General features: G+C 41.0%; 1 protein-coding gene across 1 annotated transcript in view; it reads left to right on the top strand.

Annotated features, from left to right (window-relative positions):
* The first annotated feature begins 2,007 nt into the window (after window positions 1–2,007).
* Window positions 2,008–14,004, top strand: part of exoc4 (exocyst complex component 4) — a 112,248-nt gene continuing 100,251 nt past the window's right edge. The window contains exons 1-7 of the mRNA XM_034578378.1: window positions 2,008–2,128; window positions 3,148–3,337; window positions 4,624–4,818; window positions 8,495–8,688; window positions 10,306–10,415; window positions 12,748–12,839; window positions 12,962–13,116. Coding sequence (XP_034434269.1) covers window positions 2,049–2,128; window positions 3,148–3,337; window positions 4,624–4,818; window positions 8,495–8,688; window positions 10,306–10,415; window positions 12,748–12,839; window positions 12,962–13,116 — 1,016 coding nt within the window. The 5' untranslated portion in view covers window positions 2,008–2,048. The remainder of the gene's footprint in view (window positions 2,129–3,147; window positions 3,338–4,623; window positions 4,819–8,494; window positions 8,689–10,305; window positions 10,416–12,747; window positions 12,840–12,961; window positions 13,117–14,004) is intronic.

The raw sequence follows: 14,004 nt of genomic DNA on the forward strand, positions 1-14,004 counted from the left end.
TAATCCAAAAATCTACTTCCTTACAGAACAAATCAATGAAAGTCTGCGCCTGGTTCTGCCTGACAAATTCTATATGAACCACGTTGTTTGAGTCCCCACTTATTTAGCATTTTCCTAGTAGGCAAATATTTTCATTGTAACATAAAAAGTTTGGTTAAAACTTTCCTCCACAGGAATATTTTGTAACAAGTTTCCAAGGGTTGTGTAACTGGAGAGGTTAAAATACAGTGTTTGCACAATCTTGTTATCTATCCGTTGTATTTCTCTGACAATAATTATTAAAGCTATTAGCATACATTAACAGTGACTCGCTCAATTAATTACAATCTCAAAATTTCATCAAAATATGTTCCTAAGACGAAGATCATCAATTATTTAACGATCACGAGAAATATATCTGAGGGAAAGCACATGCCTAAAAGTAGTTTCGCTAATAGAGATCCCGAATTATCTTAATTTATATCATCTGCTGTTTCTTCTGTAAAAAAACAACTGTAAAAGTTTAATTATGTTCTAAAACTTTGTGCAACTTAAGTTGATTTGCTTGATCTGCACCATTATTCAAAATTCTGAAAAAGTGTGAATTTGGAATTTATTTATTAAGGACAAAGTAATTAAGATACAGCAATCTTCATCTTAAAGAAATATCCTATAAAGTCCTGATTGCCCTTAATCCATATACAGGTCAGTCAGTCTAAGCCATAAGTTAGTGTCCGAACACACGTCAGCGAAAAGGAAATAACCTTGGTGCTGTGTGAAAGAATCACAGTAGATTAGTGGGACTGATGGGACACGGGCTGGAGGCTGTGAGGCGATAAGAACTTCAAAATTAAACTTGGAGCTGGGAAGCTATAGGTGCCTTAGAAAAGAAAAACTGTGGCTCCTGCCTGACACGGGGATTGTTCCTTTTCTCTTTTTGTTTTTTTTTTGGGGGGGAGACACAAAGATCACCCACAATGTTATCTCGCCGGTCCACCAGTGCATCAATCAGGGCCCGGGCTGCTGGGAATCGACCTCTTTTTGCACCAGAATCAATGCCCTCGCTCATTCTCATCGGTACAGCAGAGATTGTCAGAGATACAGTGCAGGAGAGCCCCGCCAAATCCAACACTATATGTTCCAAATGGGGGAGGCTATTAACTCACTGACACGCACTGTCTTTCTCCCTGCTCCTCTGCTCCACCTTTGGTTCAGCCGTCTCAGGACTGGAAGTGTTGCAAGTGAAACCTTTTCTATTGTGATATTTGTGTTGCATGGAAAAAAATTAAATACCTCCAATGTCAACATTGCACTGACATATCAACTAGTTGTCATCATAAAACTACCAGATTTTTTATCACCACAACATAGTGCGCCACATGCTTGATGCAAACCGTTTAACATCCAGCTGATACAGATCGCTGTTCTTGATGATGATCAATGAGAAATAAAATCGTTTAAAATGATTATAGGCCTATAATAAAAAAATAGTCATACTACATTGACTTTGTAGTCATTGTAGTATGCAATACTACATTACATTACATTGACAACATGTATTTTGCTATTTTTCATCATGTTTGTTTTTTATTTGCTGTTCTGCTTTTTTATTTGCTGTTATTTATTTTGATTTGCTGTTGGGTTTTCTTATTTGCCGTTGGGTTTTCTTATTTTCTCATGTGTTTTCTTATTTGCTGTTATATCTTTTTTTATTTGCTGTTTTGTTTTCTTACTTTATTTGCTGTTGTGTTTTTGTATTAGCTTTTGGATTTTTTAAAAAATTTTCAGTTGGATTTTGTAATTTGAACTTCAGGACCACCATATCCTCCACATACAGACTTATCTATAATGTTAAGTTAAATTGCTTAGTAAATAATACCAATTGTACATGGATGTATTATCTTGTCTCTATAACAGTGTATTTATACTTTGATGGCTGCAGGAGTCACAGTCAAAGTGCCTCACTGCTGCAGAGCGACGCTCCTCTGCTCAAAACCACAACTCCCAGAGTTCCGCGGTGCAACCTCGCGCCGCTCACTTCCTGTTTGGGTGCCGCAGCTGGAGTAAAGATGGCAGCTGACACAGGGAGGTACAGGAGTGCTGTGAGCAAAAACAAAGACCCCTCCGGTCTCCTCATCTCTGTCATAAGGTGAGCTTTGCTTTCTTTTACTACAGGTACCATGTCTGGCAGCCATTAAAGTGCAGTAGCGTTTAGACACAGAGATGAAATGACAGCTAGCTCCTTATGCTACAAGTTAGCTACCTCCTTCCTGTCCTGCCAAGTAAATGTGAGGAATTAAAGCACGTTTAGTGTTTGATACCGTTATTTCATGTCGGCTAATGATAACAGCAGCTTTATTTACACATTAAGTAGAAGGAAAAGTGTTAAATCTCGCTTGGTCATGGGGTGTGTCCTATTGAGGTAGCTTATTTACTGTTCGTTAATTTATAAACTCAAGGATTTGGGAGGGGTCGCTTAGCAACAGCAGCAATACAACTATTTTAATTTAGATTTGTGTTTGTTTTGTTGATTATATCCGGATATGGATCTATTCATCACTGCAGAACCCTATGTTCTGTCAAAGTCACTGATCCTGAATGGCTGCCTGAAATTATGAAAAGGAAGTGCACATGAAAAGGATGCAATCAAAACGTCCTGTTCTAGATTGCTATTTTAACTATTCTTGTCTTGTATATTTTGTATTGAAAGGTCGATGCGTCTCCTAATCCTTATACTGTCAGGTGTCTTTGGGTGTCCAGGGTTTCCAAAGTAGAGCTGCTTCAATAGGTCCTTTTATATATCATCAAATTAATTGTCTCATTTACATAAAAGTTAATAAGAAAACTACCATTTTGCATCTGGGAGCATCAACTTTTTTGAATTTTAACCTTGGATTTGCATCTGGGAGCATCAAGATAATGTTGCTGTTACATCCATTTGTTATTGCATGATTGTACCTATTCATGTTGTCATGCTACCTGCACCAAAGTGTTGAACTGTCACTCCAATATCTTCTACCTTAAACTGAACTCATGAAGTGCTTTATATGACCTCCTACTTATCTCACACTCAGCTTGTAATTGATGCCCCATCCAGATATATCATGTTTACTTAGTTATTAGATTGAGTCCCACTTCTTCTTCTCATCCTCTTCCCCCCTGATGCAGGACCCTGTCCAGCAGCGACGATGTGGAGGACAGGGAGACGGAGAAGGGGCGTCTGGAAGAGGCCTTTGAGACGTGCGACAGGGATCTCGACGAGCTGATCGTTCAGCATTACGCAGAGCTCACCACGGCCATCAGGACCTACCAGAGCATCACAGAGCGCATCACCAGCTCCCGCAACAAGATCAAACAGGTAAGAAGAAGAGATGTATTCAAAACATGGACACTCGCTCAAATGAACCAGAAGGGTTGAGAAAAGTGTTACTTAATTCAAAGAAGCGTTTCTTCTCACAATTTTCATTTATCTCTCTTCATTCATTAAAAGTGTCTCTTAACTTTTTCGTTCGACAAGCCTGAACTACTTATTTGATTAACACAAATCCTTTTCACCCAAGAAGAAAACTGCTGATATTAAAATTTCCAGCTGAAGAACGCACAGCTCGACATAATTTTCTCTCTCGCACTTGCTAACATTATTAAAAAAGGTCAGACCCTCGCCCCCTTTCAAAAGGAAACCAACACAGATTTAGCAAAAAAAAAAGACATCTTGTTTCGCAGTGCTTTCTCTCAGAAGGTCAAAACTGTCAACAGTGCTTGTTCACCGGTGACTTTAAATGATGATATAATTGCATATATGGCTTATGTAGATATTCGGCTTGTCATAGTAGGAAAAGCACAGGTGTTGAAATAACATGAACAATTATTAAGATTCTCAAAAGGCTGTGACAGTAAACCAGCAGTCACAATACCTGGACCTTGAAACCAAAGCAGCTCAGTGGAATTCAACCGTCATCAATTTACATCTTTGTTCTTCTTACTTTGACTTGTCAAAATGTCTTATCTGAAAAATGCTTGTGAAAAACCTCCAGCATGGTTCATTTCCTTTCTTAAACTCGAGGTTCAACCAGCCAGTGAAAACACCTGTGAGACACAGGTGTTTTCACCATTGTTTATAAAAAGTTTTTAAGGAATATGATCAATAACTTATCTTCTCTACTTAACTTACTTTTCAGATACCCTACACTGAGTTAATATTGATTAATTTGGACAGGTAATTAAGTTGAAATATTGTTTGTTATTAGGTATTTTGCTGTCGCCCATTAGTCTTTGTCATAAAATTTTTCTTTCTTTGATGATACTGAGCCCAGAAAATATGGATCAACTTTCAGGCTGTAAACTGTAAATGTTGTGGATCTGTAAACCCATGAGATTAAATTTTGCAGTCTGCATGTTTTTAGTAACCAGATTATTAAAAAATTACTTTATAAAGCCAAGCTATGTTGTTACATTACTTAGGTTTTCCAGAACAAACTATTTTAAAATGAACCTAAAATCTCTAAATAACTTTTATAGTCATAAACGTTGCATTACTTATCTGAACAGTTTGTGCCACACCTCTATTTTTGAAGTACTGCAGTATCTAAACTGTGCCTCAGGACCAGGCTTAGTGTCATGGCTTCTACTCTCTCTGTCCTGCAGGTGAAGGAGAACCTCCTCTCCTGTAAGATGCTTCTTCACTGCAAAAGGGACGAGCTGAGGAAGCTGTGGATCGAAGGCATCGAGCACAAGCACGTCCTCCAGCTGCTGGATGAAATTGAAAGCATCAAGCAGGTGCCTCAGCGGCTGGAGACCTACATGGCGAGCAAACACTACCTTCATGCCACAGATATGCTGGTGAGTAGACTGATTGCCAGAGGATTGGCTGTACAGAAGCATCCTGTGTTCATGTGTATATTATTCCAGTTAGACAGAGAATGAGAAACTAATAGATTGTTTTTTGACTGTTTGGTTGGACGGTATGTGCGGTAAACAAAGTGAGGAAAGTTGTCTTGTTGTGGGGAAACTTATTGACACTCAGCATATAAATGAGGCAAAACTGATAGGGGGGCTTCTGAGACCAATTGTGTGCAGCACACATACATAAACACCTGTGTTTATGGAGTCCTGCTGCTGAGATTGATTTCTAGTTTGGTGCCTTTCATCCTTTTAAAGAATCCCATTTGAGTCTCGAACAGTCCAGTGCGTGGAACTCTTTTACTTCAAGCAAGCAGCATCTAAGGGCACTGCAGGTGTGGATGCATGCCTGTACACTTCTCCTTTTGATGTGTGTTTTGCAGTACGCTCGGCAGGGGAGCTGGAGGACTAAACGACCAAACACTGTGGTCTCTCTGTTCCTTCCCTTTCCCTTTCCCTCCCTCCCTTCCTCTGTCACTCCTACACATCTTCCCCCAGACTTTGGTAATAATTACTTTGCTCGAATGGGGTTATCGGAGGATGAGGGAAAGAAAGAGGGAGGATGCTGTGTCCTAAGGACCATGAAAAATCTTCTGTGTGGGCATAGAAAAAAGTGGAACTTCATTCAACCTGTGCTCAGCCCGATCAGTGGGTTTTGAAAGTATGTGGAAGGTTCAAAGTCAGACGGATGCTACGCCTCTGTGTTGTGGATGGAGCATTTTTATAAACAGGCTTAAAAGCACATTTTTCTGTGCCCGTACCTATCAAACCGCTGTTGGATGCTTTCGTTCTACCTTTTGCTTTGGTGACGAGCAGTTTCATGAATACATAATGTATGAAAAGTCCAGTTTAAATAACCTAAGCTTCCGCCCGAGTAGATAATGCTATTAGTCATTATAAAAAGGCAAAATAACATCCTTGAAATAACATAATTTGTGTATGTTTGACTCCACTCACCATTACACATTGATTTCTAATACTTTAGATATGAAGTAATAAAGACACCTTGTTAGCTAAAATAAATAATGGTGGTTCATACTGGCTGGAAAACCCTGAAGTCACACATTTGTCTCAGTGCTGATAGACACTGACAATATTTGCTAGAGAATTAACATGTCATTTAATTTATTACATTGTTTTTAAACAGGCAAAGTAAAAACCAGAGCATCAACTTTTCAAAAAATCTGAAAGATCAAGCATTTCTTTGCTACTGGATAATATTGTACAGTGTCTGCTTCTCTCTGTGGCCACATCATACTGCCTGTGTCACTTCTCATAGAATCATTGATGTGTTCATTCCCATCACGCTGTCACTCATTATAGCACTCATCTGTGAGATTTTCATTTTTTCTGTCGCTTGCTCTCCATATTGTCTTCTGGGCTTGTGTTTATGTGAGGCTTGTCTTTAATGGTCCCTGCACACTGGGAGACTTCAGCTGTCGCACAAGTGTATTGAAGGCCTCACTGTGCGACGTGGATTTAATGAACATCAAGTTTGTTGTACGTAGACTGTTTGATGATAACACGTACTTAATCGTTGGCTACTATGCAAGGCAATGCATGTACCATCTATCTATGCTTCTGCTGCAGTAGTGGTAGACAATGGAACCAAGCAGGAGTCGAGCCCTTGCAGTATAGTGGTATTTATGTGTGTGGAAGAACAAACAAAGAGGAGGAGGAGGAGAATGTCGACCAGGACCTGGCTGTTGTGGCACCATTTATTCAGTGCGGCATTTAATGCTGCATTCCTATGTGTTGGTGAGTAGACGTATGTTGTCGCAGCAGCAGTCACATTGGTCACATCTTTGATCCTCTCCCACAGTGTGAAGCAGAACCAGCGTTTAAGAGCCACAAAGCCCATAAAAAAACATCAGATTTATTTCTTGTTGGTCATCTTTCAGCTGGGACAGACTCAAAATCACAAAGTCTATACTCTCAGAGAGCAGTGGGTATAGAAGTAAGACTATGATCTCTGCTATTGAATGGCAGTTTTAAAACCCATGGGGTTGGTTAAAAATAAGACCGGCTTTTGTCCCTGAAACAACTCCTCTCCTCTCCTCTCCTCTCCTCATCACCCTCTTTGTCTTTACCTCCAATTCTGCCAAAGCAACTCCCAAGCAAATTCAGTAGCGGCTTCATATACCTCATTACACCGACAAGCCTGGCCCCCTAACGATGTTAACCAGCCTTCCTCTGTCATCCCAGCCCAATGGTAATGAGCTAGCCCCCCCACACACAGACACATAAGTGTTAAATGATTTACAGTCATACAATCACACACATGTAATCACACACACACACACACACACACACACACACACACACACACACACACACACACACACACACACACACACACACACACACACACACCGAATACACAAATCCTTAAAGGCATGCCAAGTTATTCTATTAAACCAAAGGGGCTGATCACGCAGTGCATTAGCTCATCTTGTCACTAATGTGACTCTCCTTTGCATCAACACACACTTGACCCACGCCCTCCCAACCCCTCCCTCCACTACCCAATTCCCCCCATTACCCATTCCCCCCCCTGGCCTGCCCTGGGCGGTCGTGCAAATATCCTGCGCAGCGCTATCATCTGGCCATTAGTGCTCCTGAAATACACCCAGAAAAGCACATTCATACACATAAATATACACATACAGACAGGCGCATTTTATTTAATGGCGTGAGGATTTATTAATTGCAAACAATCTGCAACCGCTGCTGCTCCTGCTAATGAAACCCGAGAAAGGAGGGGAAGGAGGGGGGGGGGGACAGGCTGGGTGAATTTGGAGAAAATAAAGAGCGTGACTCAGGAGTGGATGAGCCGACTTTAGAGCTGGTTGTTTTGTGTTTTTTCACGTTTTAATTTGTAGGTTGAATGAAGATAAAATAATAAGATTCAATGAATTAAATTAAATTGGATGAATAACATAAATACATTTGCCCGTTCATTTGTTTAGGTTGTAATGAGTGTCGCTGTTCATCTCGTTGTAAACAAGGAGCGTTGCTTCACCATTGCGCGTGTTGAAGGAAAACGTTGTGTGGGAAAGTTAGATTATTATGCTGTTTGGTTAGTGTGGGCAGATGCATCACACACAGCGGAGAAGCGGCCACAGAGAAGTGGGACAAGACTTTCAATTTCCGGGTGAAATTCTGTGTTTTGTTTCGGTAGATGATTGTTTTTTGTAGTCGTATCAACGAAGGACGACTAAATGTTCCCCTATTATCGTAGCAGGTAGAACAGTCATAGTATTTAAGTAGATGTTGGTTGTGTTAATTAAGGAGTAATTATTATTAAGTTTCTTTTACTACTTTGGAGGTTTTATGTAGAATAGCCACAATATGAGTTACATTTAGATGCCTACCATACAGTGGGGTATCACTTGTTCAGGTATCTATGTCCCCCCTAAGTTATCTTTGTCAAGTATTGTCTCCCTCTGTTGACATGGATTTTTTGTGTTGGCTCTCAAGGCAAATTTGGCCAGAAAGCAAAGCCAAACAGACTTTCATCATTCAGTTAGTTATTCCTTCAGCTGTTTCAGCGTATGCCGGTTGTCAAAGTGGTCAGACCAGACACAATGAAACCAAACTATGTTATCATATGCAGGTGACAGCCGTGGAGTCCTTGGAGGGGCCCTTGCTGCAGGTGGAGGGGCTCGGAGATCTGCGGTTGGAGCTCCACAGCAAGAAGCTCAACATCCACCTTGTGCTCATCGATGAGCTGCACCGACACCTCTACATCAAGTCCACAAGTCGCCTGGGACTCAGGAACAAGGACAAGAATGCTGCTCGCCTCCCAGGGTAAGAAGCAGTTCCTTATATTCTTATATTCTAATATGTTGTTGTTGTTCTCTCAGTATCATCAAAATCTCTTTTACTCGAGTGTACGTTATATATTATGTGATTAGTGTTTTATTATAGCTTCTGTGTTTGTCCAGGCACAGAACCACGACTGTTGGTCATAAACTGACTTTACAGTGTAACTGTAGGGTACTGTAAACTGGGACTAGGGATTTCATTTCTTATATAAACATCCCTAATAGCTTCAGCAAAGCTGCAGCTTTTCTTTTATGGCTCCACAAACATACAACACATTTTATTTCATTTTCTTACTGTGTTATCACTGACATGCAACTGTGCAAGATTGATAGAGAAAGTGGAGTTGAAAAAAGTCATAGCTTGTTATATAAAATATATGTTTTAGTTTGTTTGTGTCTGAAGAATAAAAAACCTTATATTGTTTGCCTATTATGTAGTCAGCAGAAACGCTGCCTTCAAAGACTGTATAGATGTGCTTTCATTATAAGTTGTTCCACAGCCGGGACAACAAAGTGCAACTTGCCAGTTATTTACTGTATGGAAACCAAGCCAATTACTGACAAAAACAATTAGACCCTGTCTCACTTGTTGCTCGACTTCTTCCTGTTTGTACTTTGTGCTCTAAAGTCGCAAAGAAACCGACCAAAACACCCTGAATCATTTGCTGTAAAGACACAGACAGCACTAATTCGCTCACAGGGAATTAGGAAGTGGCACTCGGAGTCATGATATGTGCTATTGTAAAAAAATCTGACAAACACACACACGTTGTGATAATGTTTTTTTCTTTCTTAGGGAACAAACTGTTTTTAGAAGTCTAGGAGACAATGTTGGCTTCCAATTACTGGCAGTAAATAAATAAGACGACAGAATGTAGCATCCACGGATTCTGTGTGACACTCGTGATGCGTCGAACAATGAAGAAGGTTTTACAGCCACTAGCAGAATGACCTCCTCCGTGACCCAACAGCCAGTTTCTCAGTTTCATGAAGCGGCTGTGTAACTTATTGGGCATAATGTGGCGCAATGGCTTTAAACACACTGTTGACGCTCTTGTGTTTTTTGTAAAACATTCGGCTTAAGTGTTGTTTTCACTTGTACAGATGTGTTTGTGTGTGTGGTGCAGTAATTATGGTGGCGGTGGGTTGGTGAGGTATGATTTATTACTGAGGGTCAGCCAGTGACAGGTCCTGGCCTCCCTGGATTGGGTCGCCTCTAACAACGAGCCGGCCTCCATACACCCCACTCACTTAGCAGGCCCACTGTGTTTATACCGCCCCAACTTAAAGGACCTGGATTGCTTCCACCTCGAGCTTAAGCCTTGATAAATGGCTCATTGGAAAGCAGCAGCAATCCCACCCAGATTTTTTTTTTTATTACAGTAGATTGTTTTTGTTAGGGAAGGGCAGGTTAGTGGGTGTGTTTCTGTTAGTGCATACAGTATTTTCATGTGTGTATAAAAAGCTATTACTCCAGCGTTCTGGAGCAACTTCCCTTGCTATTGCAATATCATGATTTGTACAAGACAGAAAACATGATATGTATTAAGTTCACTTATTTAATTTTTGATAACCCCATGGATTTTATTTTCCTTCCCAGGTCTGCTGCCAAAGACACATCTCCCATGCCTGTGTTGGATGTCAGCAGTCTGTCCACCCCCCGCAAGCTTTTGGATTCCTCACAGTTCAGCACCCCTGGATCCAGCAGTGGTACGGACTTTCGATCATTTTAGATGTGAGATGTAAGAAACCATAATGGACAAAAATTGGCGCTGGCTTTGCAGTTAACGTAGCCGTTTTTTAGACATGACCTCCAGAGAATGTCCGCACAAGTGGGTCCAGACTTTCTCTGGAGTTTGTCTTTCACACACGAACGATGCAGCAGGAGATTCTCCACTCAGATGCGTTCACACAACAACACAGAAATCTGCGTCGCGTTCAGGTGAGGCAGGGGTAGAACGTAACTTATCAACTCCGCTGTGGATATCAAGTTTTTTTTCAGCGTTCGCACATACAGCCCCTAAGAGTTCGGCTCATGTCTGAAAGCAGCTTATGAAGGAATAACAGAAAACAAAAACAAGGGGAATTTGTCATGAAAGACAATAGCTTATAAAGTTGTCTCTCCATTAAAATGCCATACATAAGATAACTAAAGAGATAAACATATCAATAAAGTAGTGTTGTCGGTCTCTATGGATACAAAAAAAAGTGTGTGGATTTCAGTGAGCAATGTTATTTTCACTCTGCGGATATTCTCGGTGATAATGAAGTCATTAGCATCACTTTGTCTTACAACCATTTGCATGTCATTATGGGTGTGTATTCTCTCTGTGGCACACGCATACATACGCACCATTACTGGATTCACACACTAAACAGACAACACACCACTGATGCCTCATTGCACTTATACACACATTCAACTTTTCACACAGGCATACATGCACCCAGACTTCTTCCCCCGCAGTATATGCCATAACATCTTCAACTATGATCATGGTATACGTTTCCCACACCAAAATTATAATCATCTCGCCCCCCCCCCCCTAGCTGTACCATTAGTCACCCAGCATCTCTGTCATCACAGCAGGCGAAAAGCATTCATTACACTCAAACCAGCAACCAGCGCTTCTAACAGAGGCTGATAATGCAGACTATAATTTTACCGGGGAATGTGTGAATTCTCGCTCGGTCGTATAGCGTCAGCCGCCGCATTCCCTCCAGGCACAGCACAGAGGAAGGCAAACAAGGAGATAATGAAAAAAGTTAATCCTGCAATAACTCGGTGTTCCCTTAGTGTTTCTGAGTTTTCATCTTAAGCCTGGCACTTTTTTTTTTTTTTATAAACCACCCACTCTTGGCATTCTGAATTAGTGACTCACCGTTTCGTTTTTTAGCTCCGTGGATGACAGGCAATCATACTGTACATACCACTCAGCGTCCACAGACATTTTAACTTATTCACCTAGTGTGCGTAAGCATGTGATTGGCTCCTGACAAACCGAAAATCTGGAAGGTAGAATGTGAACATTTCTCTGCCTTCCTAATGTTGTTAAATCATACTGTTGTGTTTCTCTCTGTCTACCTCCATCTTTAGTTCTTTCATCATTTCATCACAACTTTAACTTCACCTCTTTTTATTTACCCAGCTCAACACAACGCGTCTGTGCGTGCCGTGACCTCGAGCACACAAACACCCACACAAAAGCACGGATAACACCACAAATACATAATAAATATCCATTCAATTCGCCCACCCGGCCGACTTAAAAGTACAAGCTGAACCACATTTTTACCCACATTATGTGGAGAAAGCTGTGGCAATTAGCTACCACCGGGCGGTAAGTGCCAATACACCGCCACGCTAACAACCGTGGTCACGACACAGCAGCCGGCTTCCATCAGCGACCTAGCTTTGCCATTTTGTTTAATAGCATTAGAGCGCCTCATTTGTAGCTAGTAATTGTCATAATTATTACACAAACTATAGTCGGAATGGGGAAAAGAGGAAGTACGCCCAAAGTCCATTAACTTGCCATAAACATTAACTCTCTTAACGCGCTTTGATGGGGAATTGGGAGGCCCCATCTAATGGAAATTAGAGCATCACTCCATGCTGCCACTCTCAATTTAGCCGCTAATGTGGCTAAGTCATATGGTGAGAGTGTGAGTTGGGGGTGGAGTGTGTTTCTGTGGGTGTGTAGGGGGGTGATAACAGGATAGGTGCAAGTGTGAGTTTTAAATAGAAAGATGCAGGATGTTAACATAGTAAAATAAGTAAAGAAAGAAACTTAATTAATTAAGTGCTGTTGTATGCTGTGTGTAGCAGTTATTCTCTGGAAACTGCTGAATAGGTGACAAACACTTTCAGGGTTCTACAGATCAGGTCTAAATTAAAAGTGATCATTTTATATTCGTCCAGTGCTGAAGTACTAGATTTCTGCACTTGTAAATGTTTTATTATTACTTTACTCTATGTATATATCCTCTATATATTTATATGTATATTTCTTCCTTATGTATATTTGTTCTTCTTCTTTAGTGCGTGAGGACGGGCGAGAGCCGAACCAAGCCGACCTCCCTGAAGTGGATCCAGAGGAGAACAGTCCTGAGTTCATGGGCATCCTCATCAAGGTACAGACTGGACATGAGCATCACTGAATACTGCTCACTCTTTATAATAACTTTTAAAACCGGAGTAATATCTCACCCGCGATCTGTGCTGTAACTTCAATAAAATGCTCTTTTTCCTTCAGGCTCTGGCCAAGTTGAAGAAAGTCCCAGAGACCATCAAAGCCATAATGGAGCGTCTGGAACCTGAACTGAAACAGATCGTCAAGAGGTCCACCACTCAGATAGCTGACCATGCTTATCAGAGAGGCGAAACCCTGGCCCAGGAGTGCCAGCCGAGGTAAAGTATGGAGATAGGGAGAGGGAAGGAGGCACTCTATTAAAGTATCATGGCTTCCTGAGAGTGGAGAATGATCCCCTCAAGAGTGAGTTGCCAAAGATCAGTAAAATAAATGGAGAAAAACCAAATAGTAAATGAGGAGGGAAATGAAAAGGGGGGGGGGGGTGCAGGGTGCAGTAAATGGATCGCCTGAAGAGGAAACAATAAGTAATTCTGTGGAAAGATGAAAACCATCTTTTTGGAAATGATAATATTTGCCTGACAGAAGATAATAAGAAGCGCGAGCAATGTTTCCAAAAATGATCAGTGTAAACAGCAGCATGCAGCTACTGCTGTTACTGCTGATAAAAGCTGTCATTTGTAATCCCTGCAGTATTTTATCTATGCAAAGGAGTTTTATTAAAGCAGCGTGCGTGCTTGCTTATTCTTCTTTAGTTGTAGTATTTCCATTAGAATCAGTTCCCCTCTGTCGTTGGCCACTCTCTCCATTCGTCCAACCTTGGCTTCCCCTGATTCTCAATCATACTTTACAGCTGTTTTATCAACCTACTAAGTGTTCGTTCAGTTTCTGGGCTGAGTTGACCGAGTGTCTTCTTCTACGTCCTCGGATAAACTACAGCAGTGGTCGGTACCTGGGTCAAACCGTGGGTCAAAATCGTGGCCAGATAGTTTGGTTATTTTTATTTCACCATATCGGACTGAAACACAGTTCGGGTGCTGAGCTCCATCATTGCAACAACATATATAGAATTACTTCCTCTTTGGCAATTTGTCTTCAAAGTAAAAGCTCAACCTGCTTTTTGTTGCTGTAATGCTTTATATTGAGCTGAATTGCAGAGCTTTTATTTTTTAAACTCTTGTCTGTAGATTGTGTTGATTGCTTAACCG

Source organism: Hippoglossus hippoglossus, chromosome 23 (genome assembly GCF_009819705.1).
Source record: "Hippoglossus hippoglossus isolate fHipHip1 chromosome 23, fHipHip1.pri, whole genome shotgun sequence".
NCBI lineage: Eukaryota > Metazoa > Chordata > Actinopteri > Pleuronectiformes > Pleuronectidae > Hippoglossus > Hippoglossus hippoglossus.